The following is a 24,430-nucleotide window of genomic DNA, read 5'->3' as shown; positions in this document are numbered from 1 at the left end:
AAGAAATTTTTAAAGAACTTAAAAACAAGCCAAATTGAGTGTAATAAAATAGGGGAGTGCATTGGAAATTAGGTAGGCTATTGTGAACAAGAAAGAAAAGTGGGGTTGTGGGGCAATGATAGGGAGATGTGAAGAGGAAGAAAATAGCGAAGAAGGGTGCAGTAAGGGTGTAGGAAGAAAATAGCCAATATAATATAATTTTTTTGTTGCGAGTTGCATAAAATCTCACTGGATGCAAAAGACCTTCAAAGTAAGAGCAGTTTATACTGAATACTTGTTGGTTTAAGTTGAGCATTGTCATTCCTATTTGAAGGAGGATGCATCTGAATAGTTTTGACAAGCTATAAACACTAGTTTTAGGTTTTTGTATTTCTATCACAATAGTAGAATCCATTCAGTTAGATAAAGTAATTTTTATCCAACCTAGTGTGTATTTAGTTCTAGAAGTTGATGTTCCAAGAATAGTAGATAGATATAGTTATTAGCATGTGATAATTGTGGTCATAAAGAGACCGCACTTTCCCATTAAGGAATTCCCACACAAAATAATGTATACCCAATTGTAGTCAATCCATGAAAACAATTTTTAGTAAAGCATCTACTTAGATAGCTTTAGTTTAAATAATATAGTACAAAAAAAATCCATAATGAAAACTTGAAATATATTAACACCCACAACTTCAAGTTTGTGTACCTTAATAAAATCATTCTGATTCCAACATGTTTATTGAACCACCCATGTATATTGTCTAATTCATGAGCTCAGAAACTCTAGCCATTTTCTTGAATGTAAATCAAATAGTTTACACTTTTTACTACTTTATATATCCACCCAGCTCCACAATAGTTCATCCTAAGAGATCACCCAAGAAGATCAATTCAACTAATCTTTTGTTGTAGTATAATCTAAAAACATACCATATTTATTTACTTTTACCTCTAACTCATAAGAAGAGAAATAGAACGGAGAGATTGTAGACTTAAGCGAGTTACTATAAGATCATCTATGCTTTTCAGTGAAATAAAAAATCTAGAATAGGAAGGTTGATGAGCTCCTCAAAAAAAAAAAAATAGAATATAATATAGCTTGCATTCATGAAGCTACTAAAAATTTACCATGATGGAAGCAAACATGAGCCTCTTGGAATAGGAAGGGTTCATGCTACAAAACACTAGGGATGAAACTACAATTGTTTCACTAGCAACATCTAAGCTAGGATCCTGCCTATCAATTTTATATGTAGTTCTAATAGCATACATATTCCCTAGCCTCTACAAACATTTATGGTCATTGTAGGGATCACCGGCTTGCATAATTTAAGGAAAGTCTCAATAATGTATATACCCACTTGAGATAGAGATAGTGATTCATGACTAAAAGCATTCACACAGTTTAAACTTTATACCTAAACAAATATAGTGCTTGGGTGAGCAGTAGTCTTGAGAAGATATTTTATGGCCCTAGCATATGGAAGTCTTTTCATTGGAGAGCTCACTACCATGAATCTACCAAATTCCAAATAGCTCCAAGAGAGCATTGAGCTATTTAAGTTAAAATTGGGCATAGATTATTGAGCTAGAAGAGGAGACATTCTTGGGCACTAAGGCTTGACATAACTTTGAAAGTTGGTTGACGGGGTTAATGGGGTGTGATGGAAGTATTGTGATACTTAGACACTATTTTTTCTAGATAGATCAGAATAAGCTTGGGTCAGTGCTATTTCTCTTTGATTTGGAATGCCATGAGGAATATTTATCACATCTCTCCTTAAGGAATGATGGTCTCCCATGTAATGAGAAGCTCCATGGTGAAAATTGAATTATTCTATTTAAATAGAAATATATGAGAAAAGAATAGACTCACCGAAAGAAATGTTGGAAGATTAAGGACTCATTGGTTTTTACTATATTCTAAAAAAAATTAAGTGGAAAGAAAATTTGAACTTATTTTCATAAGAAATCATGGCGAGTCAAGGTCCTCCCTAAATGATCTACACAAAGTTTACTTAGAACTTGTAAATGATCTACAAAAAGTTTACTTAGACCAACCACTAGTTATGAAAATAAGGGAAAAGGTCAAAGAACCACACAATGTGGTTTGAGATTTGTCTCATACTTTATTCATGCGATAATTCTATAAGAGGTTCTTCTTGCAACCACTTGTACCATGTGCTTCCCCTCAACATATTAAAGCCAAGTCAAGTAATGACCAAACTTTGTGTCAAGAGTTTGTGTTACCATTGGCTTGAACAATATGGTATTCTTGCTTTCAATAATGATTATGACACAAAATGTGAATGGGATATAAGTAAAATGCATAAATGTTTTGTTGATCAAATGCTACAATCTACAGTAAAATACAAGCTCACCATGCTTAACCAACCAAGGAAGACTATTGTCTAGCATACAAATGTCTATCTAGTATGTAGAGGTAAGGCTTTTAAAATTTAGTAGTTGACCTTCCAACAAATGGTGCAAACATGCTATTGCAGAATTTGTCTGCAACCAAGCTTTAAGCATGGATATCCAAATAAACAAAGCCATAATAGTAGCTAAAACTTAAACAAGCATGAAATTCAAGGAAGTAATTTCCATATCTTGATTTAATACAACCAAAAATTTACAAAAGAAATAGTCATCAATAATTATATATAGTTACAAAACAATAAGGATTGATTTTAGATGGTTTGAGTGTTAAAGTCAACTTTTTAAGTTTCTCTTAGTTGACTGTATAGGTTATGCTAAGCATACCAAGGCTATCATGCTATATTTTTTTTCAATTTATTTGTACTCCAAGTTTAGAAAATATTAATTGTTGGATCATAATTTAATTCCAAATCCAAGCTTGCTATTTGTGAAATGAGTGTTTGATTCCATTTTCTTTTAAAGAGTCTTCCATTGAACTTTCTTCTGTCATAACTTTGTGGACAATGTGTTGGTCTAGGTATTGTCTGTTGAAATCTCTTGTGTCATGCTCTTTTGGACAATACATTAATCCAAGCATTCTATGCTCATTCTCTAAATCTTTCTTAGAAATTGATGTCTTTTCTACGTCATCTTCAGAATTTTTTGTGTCACTTTAAGATGTCCAAACTTATAAAATAGCATATCTATGCCAATTTTCAAAAATAGATATTTGACTAATAGCATAATATAAAGTAGATATTTCTCTCTACTTGGTTTTGTTATCATTCCCCCTACACAACACGCAGTGGATTCACAACAATAAAATAAGCTTCTCTAACTATGGACAAGATGGGCCAGCCAATGATAACATACAATCAGCCTACTATGTTTAACTATCATACAAATAAGCAAGAAGAACATACGTACATATCAGCAATGACCTATTAAGTTGTTTTAGGACAATAAAATGCATTTTTTTAATGTAAAAGAACATTAAATGTTTTGCACATTCTTTTGAAACCTTTGGACACGATTTTCCTACGAAAGAGCATGGTTTTTCTAGCATATGGAGCAACCATATGGGCTACTATTCTATCTCCTATTTTTCATTATAATGGGACCCCAAATACATGGATCCAAGGGGTTTCTAGATTTCTCTATCGATATATATTAAGAGAATAAAAGAAATCTAGCCTTTATGGATTCATCATAAATCATAATATGATCATCTACAAGGAAAGGCTTCTAACTTACATCTTTCTTATTTTTTCTAGAATTTAAAATTTTCCTTATTTATTAAAAAATGATTATATTGTAAAACCCTCTTAGCAATATCATAATTTGACTTTCTATGGAAAAATTTTCCTCATTATCAATGATTACGTTCTTGTAATTCAATTGACATGTATTTTCTTCTCCTTTGCACAGGTTCCTAGGATCCTTTTACTTACAAGAATTCATTTCTTTTCTTTAGTTTCTTACTAATAAAGATAAAACCTAGCCTATAAATCAACAGAACCACCTGAGGGAAAGGAGGGGGTGGGGAAGAACGAGGCCAAGGAAGGAAAGGGGAGGGTAGCGAGAGAAGGAGATTGGAGGCTGGAGGGAAAGGGAGGAAGAGGGGGTAGGGGGGGGCAAGAAAGACGCAAGCGCTACAGAGATGAGAGAAGGAAGAGAACGAAGAAAGAAGGGGGCGTCAACGGGGGGATTGATGGGGTCTATTGGTGGAAGATAACAGAGGGTGCCACGCTAGGCTAAGGGCCCAACCATCATCCTGATGATGGATCATAGAGTATGATCCGAAATATTGATGTTAAAAAAACATACACAATCACACCCAGAAGCGAATACAAAATTTTATGGATTGTGGAAATCTGTTACAATTAATAATTTGACTTTCTATGGAAAAATGTTGCTCATTATCAATGATTACATTCTTGTAATTCAATTGACATGTATTTTCTTCTCCTTTGCACAGGTTGCTAGGATCCTTTTACTTACAAGAATTCATTTCTTTTCTTTAGTTTCTTTTATGCTATTACTTTAAAAGCTTTTGTTGATCTTGATGGAGACTACCGTTTTACAAAATTAGAGCTCCCATCTTAGCACAATGATTAAAATTATAGTGTTGTTCAGGATCGCATGGTTCTTGCAAATGTTAATGGAAGCTTAGGGGCATACCAATTTAGTTGTATTAATCAAGAAGGACAAATGGAATCAGTAGGACCTCTAATGGAAATTGTAATATCATAGAAACTAGAATTACACATATTGTAAATAAATATTATTTTCTATGTGTTAAGCTTTACAATCTCAGACAATAGGAGTATTTAACATGCTTGACTTGTAAGTATCTGTGCACTCTTGTGAAGAGAAACAAGCCTATATATGACATGTCGAGTCAAGAGGGCATGAAGAGGAAATCAAGAATAGTAGAAAAAACATATTCATAGGCTGGCAACAGTATAATCGTTCCAATAATGTCATGCTCTATATGCAATGATTTCATAAAACATATCAATTAATAAAGGATAGCTCCATTGATGTCTACCACCTACAACACATAGAAGCCCATGCCAATAGCAGAGTTATATCTTTCTCAAACATACAAGCTCCCACCTACACCTTTACTTTGAATGTCTTAGAATAAATTATTATATCTTTACTCATTTAGCTTAGGATGTAGCAGTATAATAGTTCTAGTGTCATGCTCTATATGCAATTATTTCATAAAACGTATCAGTTGAGAAAAGGACAACTCCATTGATTTCTACCAGCTACAACACTCAAAAGCCCATGCCAATAACAAAGTTATATCTTTGTCAAACATACAAGCTCAATTATTATATCCTTACTTATTTAGCTTAGGACATAAATATTTAATTTAAACCAGACTAATCTAAGTCCTATAAGGATTATTAAAATTATCTACATTTATTTATCCAAATTACAAAAATTATCAATAATTAGAAATAATTTACGAATAAACAATTTAAAAAAAATTAAACATTTAATGACAAATGAAAATCTGTTTTTTATTTTATTTTGAGGTAATATAAGACAAGAGGAAACCTATTTTTTAGTTTGTTTGTTGTTCCATTTGTAATTTAAGGTCCCCAATGCTACTTTTATCCATTACCATTGTAAGAATAAGGCCCCAAAATGTGAGAAATTATGAATCTGCAAACAAAAATGTACTCATTGAGTGAGTTGAGAAAATGTCAACATGCATGCAAAAATTTTTGATAGACGGTTGACGTTGGAAAATATTTATTGGCAAAATGCACAAAATCGAATTATAATAGACTCAAAATTTTCCATGTTTGTAACTATTTTGATGTTGTATACTAGGAAAAAAATAATTAAAAAAAAAATCTTAAGCAATTCCAAATCGAAATCCATGCAAAGACCTAAGCATGTATATATTTTGTCAAATGCTAAAATGAGCGAAAAAATATATTGCATTGTTTTCAAAAATATTATCATCATATGAGCATTTATTTGCACTTCAAGAGACTACTTGATGGATTGCAAGTTTTGGCGTAAGATATATAGGGATATCTTTGTAGAGTAAATCATTACTAGAGCCATGCAAAAATACAAAAAATCTAATGAGTTGAGAGAATTTACATCGATTTAATTTATTTTTTATTTAGCTCAATGGGTTTGAAAAACTATAAGAAAGTTTCATGGTTACCAAATAGGATACTAAGAAAAATTAAAAGTGAAACACCAAAAACCTCAATCAAAAAGATAGTAGAATAGTTTTTCCTACAATATGCAGAGTTATTAATTTTAGAAACCAAGAATTCTATTTATTCTAATGAGGGATGGATTCATGTTGAATCACTACTCATGAAACATGGGTCAATAAGTTTGACTCAAAAACTACACAGTTAAATCTTGATAGCAATATCACACATCAATAAAATTTATCCTATAGTATGTAGTGCATACATATTTTTAATTTCATTTTTATTAATTATTCTTTTTTTTTTCATTAGTCCGTATGCATTTCACTAGGGGTTTTATATTTTATCTATTAAGAATTTTAAAAGAAAACTATTCCAACCAATGAACAAATGGCAGTTTAAAATTATTAACACATTGTAATGTTTTTTTTTATTGCCCAGGCTAGAGTGGACTGGAAAGATAAAATAGACAACTAAAATGCAAGGACAATGTAAGATTACTTAATAATTTTTAAATATGACATTTAATACTATAGTTACAACTGTCGTGGGTGAATGCCTTTCCATTTATAGCTCCAGATTGTTCCTAAATTTCTTGTGAATTGATTTAGAGCTTTTGGATCTATTCTAGAGTCTACGATGATTTTTAAGTTCCCTGCAAACAAAAGTGAAAATTGATTTGATATTTGTTTTTCCTTTTGGGGTCACTATCAAAAGTTATCTGTAATTTTTTGTTGTCATCAAATTTGTGAGTTTTTGACAGATTATTTAAATACAATTTGTGCAAAGTTTTCTCCCACTTCCACATTGAGATTGTGTGTTAAGTTGTACAAATATTAGGTTTGTTAAGGATATCTACTGTAGTAGAGCTTAACTTTGGTATGATTTCCCCCATTTCGTAGTGCAGTCTTTAGATTTTATGATAAAGGAGAGGTGATTGCATTGGTTTTTCTATGATTAGAATTCTTAAGTCATTGGTTTCTATTATTTAAATTTGAAAAATGAAGATTTTGTTATTCTATTTGTGGTGACTATTTCTTCTATGCCACTCCAAAATTATTCAACCATCAGGATAACTATTACACGATGTTGTAGTTTTCCATTTATTTAAACTCTTTTTTCTTTTATTGTTTGTCTCAGTGTCTACAGGTTCGGTGATGTATAGGGTATTTTTTTTTGGTGGCAGGCAAGTTTATATATATTGTGATTTCTCCATTAAAAAATTTCTCATCTTTTCAAATATATTGCACTGTATCATATTTGTGAGCTAGAGAAAGATTTTAGATTTGTAATAATAGAGTAAGGATGAATGTATTAGAAGAGTTGATTAAGTGCATAGGTATATGCAACGACCGATGGAGGATTCACTACCTAGTTGGAACATCATGGAGTTTAACATTAACCATCCAATGTGGAGTGCATCATCTAGAATTCATCATAGAGCTTAAAAGGTGTGATACAGTGACAATCATTCTTTGTTATTTGTATTTGGATATCTCACATGGAAGAGAAAATGCTCTAGACCAATATGGTGCTCTTGATATTTTAATGCTAATCTTGTTTACTCTTTTAACATTTAAAACACATATGATACACATATAATACTGAGCACCTCGTCCTTATATGATATAATATAAAATTTCACCCGATATTGCTCACTTTGCAACATTGAACTAAATATCTTTAAACCCTCCCAACTAATATTCCACTCATCTTGCCAAACTGTAATCTTGGGACACCAGATGGGAAAGTATTTTTGATATCAAGCGATATGGCATTCTTAGTGGAAATCCTCGTGGATATTCTAACAAAGTACAAAACTGACGTTGAAATTCATGGGCTTCTTGTTTGATATTACATTTCAATCTTTTTGAAGGCAAACACGCATGTTACAGAAGATGGTGGTTAGTATATAAGTCGAGTCATTTTTATAAAACGTTAAATTCCTCGTTAGTTTGTTGTCTCTATTTTACTTACTGATTTTATGATTCGGCATTCCCTAGAAAACACATAGAAGTTGAGCATTTCTTAATGCAGTCGGTTGGGTGATTACATTTTGACATACCAACGAACACATAGGCCTCTTTGTGTTGCGTTAAATTTCATTATTGTTTTGTTATTGATAAGACCTAAGAAATTGTTAGTGATGATGAAACCTCGACGACACACAGGTTCCATCAAGGTCTTGGTTGAGATATGAAGAGTGTGCAAGAGAAATATTTTCGATGTCATCCGCTAGAAAATTTATCATGGAATGCCTTTGGCCATTATGAACGAAAAACATCGAACAGGTTGAAACTCTCAAGGGTTCTTGCTGTGACATTCTACGAGTTCAGTCTTTTTTGAAGCAGATAGTCATGGTCCACAAATTTCGGATATCATAGACATCCATTTTTTCGTATACAATTTTAATGCCTCATTAGTTTGTTTTCTCTAAGAGGCATTAATTAAGCCGAGAGGCTTCTACAATGGGAGCACATTTTGTTGTAAAGAATCTAACATTTTGAAAAAAATTGATAGGTAGTTGAACAGTTACACCATGTCCTTTATTGAAATTCCATTCGGACTTGACCAGCAATGCTTAACACTGACACTTCCCATTCCCTCATTAACCACACTATATTTTTGGTTTGAACACTTCGATATTTCCAAACACTAAACATGTGTCCTGCGAGTCCGTAATTGCAAACGTCAGGTCCAGTCGGGTCATCATCAAATAACAGTTTACTGCTAACAGTGTGAAGACACATTTAGACGTTTCTAAATATATTTCTTTGTCATTCACTCGAGGAAGAAGAAAGCCAATAATCTGTTATGACAAGAAAACCAAATGTCTTGCCTTATGCTCCATTTTTACACATTACATGTTTTCAATTCTTTGAAGTTGAACCATCACACATCAACATTATATATGGCAAGAGCCTATTTTCTTTTTTATTCAACATTGTATTGAACAATAGGTTCGATATTCTAATTTCTATTCAACATTGGATTGAGTAACAGGATCAATATTATGATTTCTATTCAACATTGGATTGAGCAACAGGATCATTATTCTGAGTATGTATGTTTATGTGTTTTGATTTCTTCTATTTTTGAATATTTTATTGTGTTGCTTTTTCTTATTTTCAAAGCTCTATAATTTCCTTAATTTTTCTTAGAAACTTTGATAGAATAGGAATTTTTCTCAATTAGAAACATTGTAGATTTGTATTTCTTCCATTTTAGAAACTTTTATTGTATAGTTTTTTCGTATTTTGGAATCTGCATACTTTCCTTAAATTATCTTAGAAAGTTTGTTATATTAGAAATTCTACTGAATTGCAGATTTCTTTCTATTTCTTTCTCTTCATTGAAAACATTAGATTTTTAGAATCTAGATATTATAGTATTAATTAATCTGACTTCTTCATTAGATTATTTGAATCAATGGTTATATTACCCTATCTATTATTAAAATAACATTACAAAGCTATTTTAAAATAAAATTAATAATGGTAATTGTTTGCAATTTTTATAATTATATGTTTTAATTTTTAATTTTTATTAATGAGTAGTAATCTTTTTAATAGATAGATCAATTTTAATATATAAAATTTTAGATTATACTATTTTTCATGTTATATTGTTAAAATTTAGATATGCTCTCAAATTATTGATATTAGAAAACCTTTTAAATTTGTTTAGATTTATTTACTACGTGGATTAATAATAATAATTGTTAGCAATTTTTTAAATCGATAAGACGTAGGAAATTGTTAGTGATGATGAAACCTCGACGACACGCAGGTTTCATCAAGGTCTTGGTTGAGATATGAAGAGCATGCAAGAGAAATACATTCGATGTCATCCGCTACAGAATTTGTTGTGGAATGCCTTTGGCCATTACGAACGAAAAACATCGAACAGGTTGAAACTCTCGGGGGTTCTTGTTGTGACGTTCCACGAGTTCAATCTTTCTCCAGGCAAATAGGCATGGTCCACAAATGTCGGATATCATAGACATCCATTTTTTCGTATATTATTTTAATGCCTCGTCAGTTTGTTTTCTCTAAGAGGCATTAATTAAGTCGACAGGCTTCTACAATGGGAGCACATTTCGTTGTAAACAATCTAACATTTTGGAAAAAATTGATAGGAAGTTGAACAGTTATACCACGTCCTTTATTGAAATTCCATTCGGACTTGACTAGCAATGCTTAACACTGACGCTTCCCATTCCCTCATTAACCACACTGTATTTTTGGTTTGAACGCTTCGATATTTCCAAACACTAAACACACGTCCTGCGAGTCCGTAATTGAAAAAATTCAAGTCCATTCGGGTTGTCATAAAATAACACTTTATTGCCGATAGTGTGAAGACACATTTAGATGTTTCTAAATATATTTCTTCATCATTCACTTGAGCAAGAAGAAAGCCAATAATCTATTATGACAACAAAACCAAATGTCTTGCCTTATGCTCCATTTTTACGCGTTACATGTTTTCAATTCTTTGAAGTTGAACCATCACACATCAACATTATATATGGCAAGAGCCTATTTTATTTTTTATTCAACATTGTATGAAACAACAGGATCGATATTTTGATTTCTATTCAACATTGGATTGAGTAACAAGATCAATATTATGATTTCTATTCAACATTGGATTGAGCAACAGGATCATTATTCTGAGTATGTATGTTTATTTGTTTTGATTTCTTCTATTTTTGAAATTTTTATTGTGTTGTTTTGTCTTATTTTCAAAGCTCTATAATTTCCTTAATTTTTCTTAGAAACTTTGATAGAATAGAAATTCTTCTCAATTAGAAACAACGTAGATTTGTATTTCTTCCATTTTAGAAACTTTTATTGTGTAGTATTTTCCTATTTTGAAATCTGCATAGTTTCCTTAAATTTTCTTAGAAACTTTGTTATATTAGAAATTCTACTCAATTGAAGATTTCTTTCTATTTCTTTCTCTTCATTCAAAACATTAGATTTTTAGAATTTAGATATTATAGTATTAATTAATCTAACTTTTTCATTAGATTATTTGAATCAATGATTATATTCCTCTATCTATTATTAAAATAAGATTACAAAGCTATTTTTAAATAACATTAATAATGGTAATTGTTTGCAATTTTTATAATTATATGTTTTAATTTTTTGTTTTTATTAATGAGTAGTAATCTTTTTAATAGATAGATCAATTTTAATATATAAAATTTTAGATTATACTATTTTTCATGTTATATTGTTAAAATTTAGATATGCTCTCAAATTATTGATATTAGAAAACCTTTTAAATTTGTTTAGATTTATTTACTACGTGGATTAATAATAATAATTGTTAGCAATTTTTTATAATTATATGTTTTACAATTTTTAAAATTTATTTAAATAAATAATTTGTTCTCGAGAAATATATTAGTATAAAATTATGATTTAGTTAAATTAATATTCAAAATATTTTAACAAGAACAAAAAATGTAGTAGTAGATGGGTTCAACGTTGTTTTTAGATTTGATCTTGTAAGATTTTAAATCTTTATATAAGTGTTGCATTCTATGAACTATCATCATCATGTTGAAGAGTAGTAGATAGATTTTAGATCAACTAATTATATAGTATGGGTCATGTGAACTATTATCATGATGTTAAATAAAAGTAGATGAGATTTATATCAATTATACCTCCTACAAACTATTATTAAGATTTTCAACAAAAGTAGAATAATTTTTAATCAACTAATTATATGCTATAGGTCCTATGAACTATTATTGTACTATTAAATAAAAGTAGATGGATTTGAGATTAGGTAATTATACTATTATAGGTTTTATCAACTACTATCATGATATTAAATAGTAGTAGAATAATTTAGATAAGCTCATTATACATCATGAAGCAATTTAAATCTAATACTTGAAGGAAACTCTTAAATAAAAATAGGAGTTGTTTTTTTAAGAAATAGAAAATTGATTTGAAACCAATCCATTATATAGTTTATCAAACATCCAAGTTTAGATAAATAAACATAGATACACATGTACAATTATAATTAATTTATATATTTATAATGCATGATACATTAAGTTTTATTAATGAGTAGTAATCTTTTTAATAGATAGATCATTTTTAATATATAAAATTTTAGATTATACTATTTTTCATGTTATATTGATTGATCAATATTATTGTATTGCTGTTATGCATCTTTTGAGAATAGACTTATGGGAAAATAATTTTTTATTGCTTGATAATAAAAAAAAGTTTAAAATTATAGGTATCATTTAGTTATGTATTTTTAAAGAACAAAATTTATGAAAAAATAATTCTTAAAAACTTTGTTAGAATAGAAGCTACATGGTCTCTACCTTGTGATGTATGTAAGAAGTAGGTCCTAGGCCTTGATATAATCTCTAACGTTTCGTTCAAATTTTATCAAATTTATAAATTTTAACCTTATATTAAAATAGATTAGAAAAGTTCAATTAGATCTATCAACTAAGTCTGAAAGATTAATACACATTTAAATGAAATGATGCATCAGGAAATTTAAATTTTATATTTAAGAATGTCTTTTAATTTTTATAAATTTTATTCTACTTATAAATCTCAATTTTAACGTCTATTAAAATATGAAGAAAATAAAAAAAAATATTTCATGAAATGTTATCTATTTTCTCCTTAATATTTGAAGTTAGGTTTTACTATTAAATTTTTAAATCAAAGATTAGAACATTATATAAATAATATTAAGAAGATATAAGTTTTTTGTTAAAAGAAATTAAATGCGTAGAATTATGTCAATAAGAAAGAATCAAACAAATCTTCTTCTCTTTCAAATACCAATTTATTGCTATATATGCATAGCTTAATTCTTGTCATTTTGATACTGACCATTTTTTATCCTTACATTATAGATATCAGAAAAAAATTAATTATGGATGCTTAAAAAAATAACTCTAAGAACACTATCACAAGCCCACTTCTTCCAAACGACTTGGTGCAATCAAGCCAAATTGTTCAAACTTATTTGGATAGATTGGGAACAATCATTTCTGAGTCTTGTAAAAAAATTACAAATGAAATTCATAATGCGAGCTTTCATGTTCGAGGTGTCCAAGATTCTCAACTCTTGCAGATGGGACAATATACAAAGGAAATTCATGATGCCTGGAAGAAATCATTTGGGTTCTTTGAATTTATGAAAGACATCTGCTATGATGAAGAGCACATGCATGGCGAGCATCACTATAATGAAATCTAGGAGTGATATTATTTGACATTATCAATTTTTTAAATTAATTTGTCTGTTCGACTTATCAATTTTGATGAACGTATGTTATTTTTCCTTTGTCTTGAATAAATTTAGTATTATACATACAAGACTATTTGGTATTTAGTATATTTGTAGATCTTATCTACACAAAAAAGTTCCTCCTATATGTATTTGTGAATTGTTAAACTATTAATTAGAAATGAATAAATATCTATCTTATCTAAACTGCAATGCCACTAAATTAATGTGATATTTTAAACCAATTTTATAAAAAATAATTTACTAAATCTACTATTTTTTTAATGTTTGGTTACAAATTTATTTCATAGAAATGAATAAATCAAGTATGAATTTCCAATCGGATCAAGAAAGAAGACAATACCAAATGGAGCAACAAAGAGCATACCAAAGAGAATACCAGAGAGAGTATTGTAGATGATGACAAGAACACATGAAACAAGTGAGACATGAAGTTGATTTTGAATCAAGTGAGAGGTACAATCAAGCATTACCTGTATTTGTGCAAATGAGTCACTAGAATGAAAATTCAAGAACAACAGAGCGTGTTCCTGAAACACCTCATCCTACAAGCCAAAATAGGATAACTTTAGGTGGACAAGGCAATAGAGAAAATATACAAAACCCAACTGTATTTCTTAAGGATAATTTCTATAGATCCAATATGCAGTTTCGACAACAACTGGATAGCTTGAAAATGCCACAGATGTGTTATATTTTTCAGGAATGCTATCTACAAATGAAAGTGGTTCGTACATTAGAAGGTCCAATATGCAATAGATGTTGACAAGAAAAGGGAAACAATTGTGTTCTTCAAGGCTGTGATCAATCAGCCGCCGCAGGCAATTTCTAGTGTAACCACCCCAAAGCTGTACACGTCAGCTTCTGGACTGGTTTTCCCAGTTTTGCAGCACTCTAGAGCAACATACCCCCGCGTGCCCGCCACCATGGTCATATGAGAAGAATCCTGGTCACGTTCCATCAGTCTCGCCAAACCAAAATCACCCAACTTGGCATTGAAATCAAAATCCAACATTACGTTGCTTGCCTTCACGTCTCGATGAAAGACAAACCGGTCCCACTCTCCGTGGAGATAAACAAGAGCAAAGGCAATGTCACAGGTGATACTATATCTTTGGCTCCAATCTAGCGTATCCTCCTCTTCCCCAAAAATGTGTTTATCCAGACTCCCATTTGGCAAGTACTCGTAGACCAGAAGTAACTCTCCCTTTTCGTGGCACCATCCTAAAAGTCGCACAAGATTATGGTGTCTCAACCTGCTAATTGTTTGAACTTCAGAGACATACTCCTTTCTTCCTTATCTCAATCCTTGGGCTATTCTTTTCACAGCTAGCGCCTCCCCGGTGCCGAGCAGGATTCCTTTGTAAACACTGCCGAAGCCGCCTTGTCCAAGCTTTTCTTTCTCACAGAAATTTCCTGTCGCGGCACTGAGCTCAGCGTAGGAAAAGCTTCGGGGGCCATGAGAACAACATTCATCCAGCTTTGGATCGCTCTCTTCCCTAGCCTTACCTTCTCTTCCCCTTTTTCTGAAATACTGCCACCAGCGAACAACTATGAAGCCACATAGGACAACAACAATGAAGAACACGCATATCAAATAAAATTTCATAGAAAATCTATTTGCATTGCCATTTCTAAGTAATTCATCAGGAGATCCAACTTCCCATGAATATTCAGAAGTAAAATTCCAATTTTTTACAGTGTGCGTCTCTGTGTACTCTCTAGTGGCAACCGAGAAGCCAATCTTGATGTTCTCTAGTAGACAGTTGCTCAAATCTATTGTGTGGTTAAATAGAGGGATTTTGGGTTTAGAAGAATTATACCAGAGAAAGAAGTGCAGAACCTTTTCTACACCGTCAAAATCCACCCAGGCATCCCATGTTGCGTTTGTGAGATTTTGGTTTGTAGAGCGATTAAATAGACTGGATGTATTGAGCGGAAAAATGAACTTCGAGAAAATGCTATTGACGTCGATCCCAACATGATTGTCATCAGGAAAAGAACTTTGAGAAAATGAATTCCACATGTTTTTGCATCACTATAATGAAATCTAGGAGTCATATTATTTGACATTATCAATTTTTTTTATAAATTTGTCTATTCAACTTATCAATTTTGATGAATGTATGTTATTTTTCCTTTGTCTTAAATAAATTAAGTATTATACATACAAGACTATATAAAAGTTCCTCCTATATGTATTTGTGAATTGTTAAACTATTAATTAGAAATGAATAAATATCTATCTTATCTAAAGTGCAATGCCGCTAAATTAATGTGATATTTTAAACAAATTTTATAAAAAATAATTTACTAAATCTACTATTTTTTTAATGTTTGGTTACAAATTTATTTCATAGAAATGAATAAATCAAGTATGAATTTCCAATCAGATAAAGAAAGAAGACAATACCAAATGGAGCAAGAAAGAGCATACCAGAGAGAATACCAGAGAGAGTATCGTAGACGACGACAAGAACAAATGGCACAAGCTGAAAGAGAAGAAGAAAGAAGAAGGAAAAATTAAGTCCAACGATTAAATTATGCTAGAAGAAGGGCAAGATTGCTAATACAAGAATTGTAATTACAAAATAGGGATAGAATTACTCGTCAACGAACATTCGATGAAGTATCTCATTTTGAAACATAAGGGAGACATGAAGTTGATTTTGAATCAAGTGAGAGGTACAATCAAGCATTACTTGTATTTGTGGAAATGAGTCACCAGAATTAAAATTCAAGAACAACAGAGCGTGTTCCTAAAGTACCTCATCCCACAAGCCAAAATAGGATAAATTTAGGTGGACAAGGCAACAGAGAAAATATACAAAACCCAACTGTATTTCTTAAGGATAATTTCTATAGATCCCAAATGCAGTTTCGACAACAACTGGATAGCTTGAAAATGCCACAGATGTGTTATATTTGTCACGAATGCTATCTACAAATGAAGGTGGTCCGTACATTAGAAGGTCCAGTATGTAATTGATGTTGACAAGAAAAGGGAAACAATAGATTTTTAGCTTTAAATAATATGGATCTAGGGCCACAACCTGAGGAGCTTGCGAACTTGACCCAAGTTGAGGAAATGCTAATTGCATGTGTCAGCCCCATACTTCAAGTTACACATGCAACAGGTGGTCAATATAAATATAAAGGGCATAAAATAAATTTCCCACAAAATATAGAACATGTTTCCAATATATTGCCACACACAATAGATAATTTGCCAATTATTATTGTTAGATGAAGAGATCAATGTGGAACAAACTATAACTTTACTATGAATAGGGATTGTGTCTACAAAGCACTCAAATACAAAGTAGAGCATGATAAATTTTATTCAGATGGCCAAATTAATGAAAATGCTCTCAATGATCTACCTAGAAATGCAGATGAAAATATCTTTGCCAAATTAAAGACAGTCTATATGGAATTTGATTCAAATGCAAATGAGATTATTTTTGTTGGTCCAGTCATGGAGTCAGATGAAGCAAATATAATAGATCATACAACATCAATGGCTTCAAGACCACCTAATGCCCAAAAAGAAATGGAACTTATTTGTGGATGGGTCAATAACCCTGATGTGAATCCAACATCATTGATAGATTGGCCAAGTATAGGTGTATCTCCCATTAATGAATATGTGACATTAGGATTACTTGATATGGCATTTCCAACATTGTTTCCTGATGGAAGTTGTGATTGGTTAGAGCCATGGTTGTGGTAGGTTTATCTTCATGAATTTGTGAAACATCTGATGCGTTATAGGGATCATCCTTTTGGAAAACATCCCAGATTTAGATATTTTGTATTCAACATGATAATGAGACATCGTGCACAAAACTCATCGTCAGTGTTTGTGAAAAGAAACTTTAAAGACATGCCCATTACCATCCATGAATTGTGACAACATATGGAAAATATACCCCACTCCAATCTAGAAAATAAATTGATGTGGTTTGGGACATCATTAAGGGGAACACGGTCATATTGGACTAAATCTTGTGCAGAATTGACAGATTTGCTTCATCAAATTGGTACTCCTACAATATTTTTCACATTAAGTGCAACAGATATGTATTGGCCTGATTTGCATTCACTTACGCTAGGAACAATGCCAACTGGTCCATAAGAACCTTAGAATTGGAGAAGACAAAATATTATTGACTATCCTCACATAGTTGCACACTATATGCAATTAATAAACTCAATGTTTAGAAAAGACATTCTAGAAAAGGGAATGAATATCAAGGACTTTTGGTGTAGATATGAATGGCAACATACGGGGTCCCCGCAAATACATGGATTCATATGGATTGAAGGAGCACCTGATGTGGATAAAATTTACTGGTCAATTGAGGAGGAAAGAAGAAGTGCTGAAAGATATTTTCACTCCATTGTTCATGCATGGAACCCTAGAAATGATCCTCATCAATGAAATATACAGGCATGTTAATCAATTTATATATATTCATGTAATGTGATATTAATTAGTGTACTTATCTTTTCTTACCTTCAATTGTAGGCATTGGTCAATTTTCAACAACATCCATGTCTCAAAAACACAAGACAGCTTGCAGAGGTGGATTTGGACCGTGACTATGAGGAAATATTAAATTGTGTGGAGCGACACACGATTTGTAAGGAGGGTTCATGCCTATGAAAAAAAGGGAAAGATGGTTTGCAGGTAATTATTTCATCCCAATGAATAGTTACTAAATATATATAAATAATTACTACAAAATGATAGAGCTTAATATAATATTTCTTACATGGAGTGTAGGTATAATGCTCCTTGGCCATTAAACCTGGGGGGATCAAAATTATATGAAGACATGGAAACAGGGGAAAAGAGATTTGAACCAATGAGAAATTATGATAGAGTCAATTCACATAATCATCACATACTACAGTAGAGAAAAGCTCAGAAACATACCAGCAAATGTTGATGCATCTATCCAATATGAAAAATCCAGATGATTTAGTAGCATGAGCATATAGGAGGCTTCTAACTAAGACAATTGTAGAAAGAGACATTGGTACTCAAGAAACTTGCCATATGTTACTAGAGCTTCCATTAGTGGAGTGTAGTAGAAGATTTGTCAATCTAAATGTCTCACTTGAGATGTTCAAACTTGCAACTCTAAATAATGAAAATGAAAATGATGAAGAGAATAATAAAGAACAAACAAAATCTTTCATTGATGGTTATAAAAAAAGGCCATTATGTATGGAAGGTGTTACATTAATTAATGTAGCTAGATCATGGATATATAATCCTAAGAGAAAAAGAGACAACAAATGGGAGCCTACGGGAAAAGCTGCAATTGTTAGAGTATTTCCTAGGTTTGTATCTATCCCTTCAAGTGAATCAGGTAAATGGATTGAGTTTTGTTTATCAGAGTTACTTCTCTACAAGCCATTCTGTGATATTGACTGGGATATTGGTCATGATGATGCCTCTATCATAAAAAGTTTGGAGACATTCACTTACAACCCTTGGCATGTTCAACGTATAATGTCTGTAGAAAATGTTGAAAACCCAAATGAATATGAAATTGAAGACAATGAAGATGTCCATATAAATACTACAAAACATGAATGGGAGATTATATCTAGGTTGCACCAGGGTTAAAATATACATTGCTTAGAAATAGACATGTTGGGGAGAAGAGATGTTGATAGACAAACAAATTGGTCTATTGATTATCAAGGAGAAGAGTACACTTCCAGAGCAATCAATTTCATAAGTAACATTAAGAATAATGGGTTCCTTATCTATGATGAAATTCCTCAATGCATAAACTACATGACCCTTGGTGAGAAACAAAAAAAGGTAGTCAACATAATCATGACGCACTACCAAAGAAATCAAAATGCAAAACCATTGTTTTTGATAATTCAAGGAATAACATGAACAGGAAAATCATATCTAATTGGCGCCATTAGTCAATCTCTTCAAAATGTGGCAATGCCATCCCATTCTACACTTCTGTTACTTGCACCAATAGGAGTTGCAGCATTCAATGTAGGAGCTTCTACAATTCATTCAAAATTGAAGATACCAATAAGAGATTTTTCTCAACTGGAAGGAGCAAGACTCACAAGTTTTCAAGAAGAAATGTCACATATAAAATATATTTTGATTGATAAAATGAGCTTCATTGGTCAAAACATGTTGGAAAATATAGATTTACGATTGCACCAAGCATTCCCACAATTTGCACATATAAGCTTTGGAGGTAAAGATTCTATTTTTGCATCATGAATAGCTAACTCATGTGTGAAATATACTATATTTGAATCAAATTTATGAATTAATACATAGTTTTTAAATTAATTATTTTCGTCAATTGTATTTTAGGTGTATCTATAATAGTGGTGGGAGATTTGGGCTAGTTGCCTCCTGTCAATGATAGAGTAGCATATGACAAAAATGGGGGCACAAAGTTGCTATGGCAAGAATTCAAGATTGTTCTCACATTAGATAAGATATTTAGACAAGATGGGGAAGATATTGACCAACAAAGATTTCGACAACTTTTGACGAATCTAAGAGATGCAAACCCCCAAATTGATGATTGGAGGTTGCTAATGTCAAGGACCCCTATCAACATAGATGTTGCAACAAATTTTGAATTTGATAATGATGTTCATTTGTTCTCAACAAATGAAAATTTTCAAATGATGAGCTTGATCTAGAGTTGTTAATATGTAAGGATTCAAGGGTCATGCTAACTTCAAATGTATGTATAGAGGCTAGTCTTGTAAATGGGGCTCTTGGATACATTCAAAAAATTTTCTACAAGCAAGGTAGTGCTCCACCTGAGCCTCCAACATATGTGATGGTTGAGTTTGATGGTTATTCAGGATTACCATTCAAAGATCATAATCCAAAGATAATTCCAATACCACCAATACAGAAGGGTAGAACACTTCAACTGCCATTGAGGTTGGCATGGGCATTAACTATTCACAAATATTAGGGATTGACTCTTCCTAAAACAACAATTGATATAGGACCAAGAGAAAGAGCAGGATTGATATTTGTGGCAGTTTCACGTGTAAAATCTCTCCATTGTTTGAGAATAATGTCTCCTTTCACATATGATCGTTATGAGAAAATGAAAAAGGGTAGACAAATTTCCAAGCACAAGGATGAAGAAAATAGACTTTAAGTGCCTTGAAGATAGTTGATGTGATATGTTATTCTTAAATGTTGTGTCTGTAAAAATCTTTTTGAACACATTAGTATTTTTTTTGTAACACTTCCTACTATATTCCATGTTTTAAAAATGTCTCTATTATACAATGACAAATGATAAAAATAACTTTCTTCATTTTAATTTATTCTATTTTGAGAAATCCTATCTTTTTTTCATGATATTTTATTTTTATAGATCTTAATTAATTGTAATGATGTATTAAGTAATAATTATATCTTAACTAATTCTACTTATGTTTTAAGTAATTATTGTAGTGATTCATTCATTGATATCACTTTATGTTTACAAATTATATTTACTTTTGCTTCAATGTCTCTTAATATTTGATGACAATATTATGGATAACTTTTCTTTATTTAAACTATTAAATAAAAGATTCATTATATAATTTGAAGGAAAAAAATTAATGAATATAATTTACTTATTCTAATTATCATTCAATATTAATTTGGTTTTGTTTCATAATTTTAAAATTAGTGAACTATACTTTATTTGTATTGACTTCATTTGGTCTATATTTAAGTATAACTGCTACATTTAATTTGTGTGTTCTGTATTTGATTATATCTTATAATGGTTTTATATATATTTTTATTGATATTTGTTTAAAATTTTGCAGCATATCATTTGAGCTATGGATTCTTCTATTGGAGAGTCAAATATCATTGTTATGAGTCCTGCTACTTCCATAACCTCAAATAATTTCTTTGAGATTGATTTAGATAAATGTAAACGAATAATCCGGGAATCGTGCTCACATATAATCAAAGCTTTAGAGAATGTTGCATTGTCAATTGATACTGTTGATGAACTAGAAATAATGGAGATGGTAGATGTTGCCAAAGTTATGTGTGACACATCTACAAAAACAAATGCATTTCCAAAAATGATGAAAGAAGTCTACCACGATCATTGCTCTAATAAAGGTTACAACACCATCCTTATCACTAAGCAATATGTGATGCAGCTACATCATTATGGAGAAATGTTCTTTTTTTAGTTTCTTCTCATATTTCCTATACTTCATCTGAATACTTCTACTTGGGCTTATATTTCCTATTTCATCTATGTAATTTTTATGAACAACAACATGAATAAGTTATTTTCACTATTTCATCTATGTGAATTTTGTGAACAAAAAAATAAATAAATAAATTCCACTCTTCAAATGATGTTTAAAGGTACACTTACGATATTTGATGTTACATTTTCTATGCATAATCATCAACACTAATAATAATATTTATGGAATTGCTGACATTGATATGTATATTATGTATAAAATTTATGCTCTTATACATATGTTAGATGCCATATTATCTATGCACAATCATTAAAACTAATAATAAACTGTATAAAAATATAAAATTGATACTGACCCTTTAAAAAATTAACATTTTATCAAGTCATTCAAAATTAATTATTCAAATGCATTATGCCAAATTTTATTTCAATATTTATTAATAATTAAAGTTATTAATTCTAATAATTAAATAACTTTAATATATCAAAATAATATTTTAAAAAATAAAAATAATAATAGAAAAATAAATATAATATATTTAAACAAATAACATTATTAATTGTGCGCCGCGTCTACTACTAGCTTATATATATTTATATATATATATAAAAGCTGAGAGTTATCCTTCTCGAGGCACCTATTTTCATAATCTAACTAAGTGCAATAGGCGCCTCAAGAAGGATAACTCTCAGCTTATATATATATAAGCTAGTAATATTATGATCCGTTATTCCCTATAAACCAAGGGAAGCAAGTTAGCGTGGTGGGGTTTGGGTAATGTCAAGTTGTACATTTCATTGTGAACTTGAAACAAAATGTCAAATATGAGAGGGTTTTCAATTTGTGAAGACCTAGTTAACTATTCTAGATTATCAATAATTGAAATATATTAAAAAATAAATTAAAAATGATTATAAATTATTTTTTTCTTCAATAAAAATATTTTAAATTAAAATTAAATTACATGAAAAATTGAAAGTTCAAATATTAATATCAAAAAGTTAATTAAATATTTATTTATAAATTTTGTAACAAAAATGTAAGCTTATTAAATTAATAAATAATTAAGTGAAAATAAAAATAGTTGTTGATGTTATTAAAATTGATATGTATAGAAAAGTTTAAAACATAGTTAATATTAACATATATTAAAATCAATTTAAAGTAAAATTTGTTATTCAATTATTTTAAAATGTTGTTGTTGATGTTATATATATGTATGTATGTATGTATGTATGTATGTATGTATGTATGTATGTATATATATGTATACATATATCTATATATGTATATATATATATATATATGTATATATATGTATATATACATATATATATATATATATACATACATATATACATATATATATATATATATATTTATATATATATGTATATATATATTTATATATATATGTATATATATATACATACATACATATATACATACATATATATATAAATATATAAATATATATATGTATATATATATACATATACATACATACATACATACATACATACATACATACATACATACATACATACATACATACATACATACATACATACATACATACATACATACATACATACATACATACATACATACATACATACATACATACATACATACATACATACATACATATATATATATATATATATATATATATATATATATATATATATATATGCATAGACACACACACACAGACACACACACACACACACACATATATATATTAGTAATCAATTTTATAAAAAGTAATATGACATAACCAAAGTATGCCATATGAATACATATCATTGAAATAAAATGAATTAATCAAATTAAATTATAAAATTAAACAACTTTACATTAATTTGAGGATGTATATTAATTTATTTATGATTAAAACTAAATAAATGCAAAGATTTTAGTTGAAAATAGTGATATTATATTTTATTTTTTCGACAATTGAAATTGATAATGCCTAGTTTACCAAAGCTTGGTTTTCAGTCAATGTGAAGTTCTTTAGACAAAATTTGTATTGATGACATTCAATAAAATTATTTGAATTCATAATTTGTTTCTAGCCGAGCCTTCAAGAAAACACAAGAAACCAAACCATCCAAAAGCAATCCCCTGATATGATAAACAAGATTAATTATATTTTTTAATTCTATACCTTAAATGAGTTGCTGATTTTCTTAGACTCTACAAGAAGCCACATAGCCCCTACGTGGAGTCCAACTAACATGTGGAGATCTTCAATGCAACTACGTGCTTTTTTGCAAAGATGGCTAAGTGTCATTTAGGCAAAGGCAGGAAGCCACTTGGCAATTTGATATCGCAGCTGGAGCAAATGGATTTAGTAAGTGAACAGAGTCCCTCAACAGAAATCAAGTGAAAGTTAGATGTTGCTATATAGACATGGTTCATGGAGGTAACATGTTCAGAATTTCTCAAGTTGAATGAAATAAAATCAACCGTTGTTCTGACAATTCACAAAATGATAGTCTGAAAAGATGATAATTAAGCATAGTATGCTATTAGTATTCATGGATTCACATGCACAGGTTATGGGTGCACATACATATTTTAGGCTTGTTATTTTATTCTTTTCAGGCATTTACTTCTCTCTTTTTTAATGATCTTCCAGGAAAGAGAATTCTTCCTTGATAAAGAGACTGGGATTAGCTTCGAGGAAGATTTAATTCTCAATTCTCATATTAACCTATCGAACGTCACTACTCAAAATACATTACAAACCTAAGGGT

General features: G+C 30.3%; 1 protein-coding gene across 1 annotated transcript; it reads right to left on the bottom strand.

Moving 5' to 3' along the window:
• Window positions 1-14,220: 14,220 nt before the first annotated feature.
• LOC149558927 (L-type lectin-domain containing receptor kinase IV.1-like) lies at window positions 14,221-15,438 on the bottom strand. The gene is made up of 2 exons (XM_089831126.1): window positions 14,740-15,438; window positions 14,221-14,619 (listed from the first exon to the last, which is right to left on the bottom strand). Exons 1-2 carry the CDS (start codon window positions 15,436-15,438, stop codon window positions 14,221-14,223), a joined length of 1,098 nt encoding a protein of 365 aa, XP_089687252.1.
• Between the last annotated feature and the right edge of the window lie 8,992 nt (window positions 15,439-24,430).

Source organism: Cupressus sempervirens, chromosome 5, assembly GCF_028749045.1.
Source record: "Cupressus sempervirens isolate cs-2001-9-10 chromosome 5, ASM2874904v1, whole genome shotgun sequence".
NCBI classification, from domain to species: Eukaryota; Viridiplantae; Streptophyta; class Pinopsida; order Cupressales; family Cupressaceae; genus Cupressus; species Cupressus sempervirens.
The sequence above is the reverse complement of the archived record's forward strand: the minus strand, read 5'-3'. Positions and strand labels throughout refer to the sequence as shown.

Excerpts from the sequence above, each read along its gene's own strand:
- LOC149558927 (XM_089831126.1), bottom strand. The coding sequence starts at position 15,438 with ATGTGGAATTCATTTTCTCAAAGTTCTTTTCCTGATGACAATCATGTT. Across the intron at positions 14,620-14,739 it reads GCACCGGGGAGGCGCTAGCT|GGAGAGTTACTTCTGGTCTA; the intron begins GTGAAAAGAATA and ends TGCCACGAAAAG.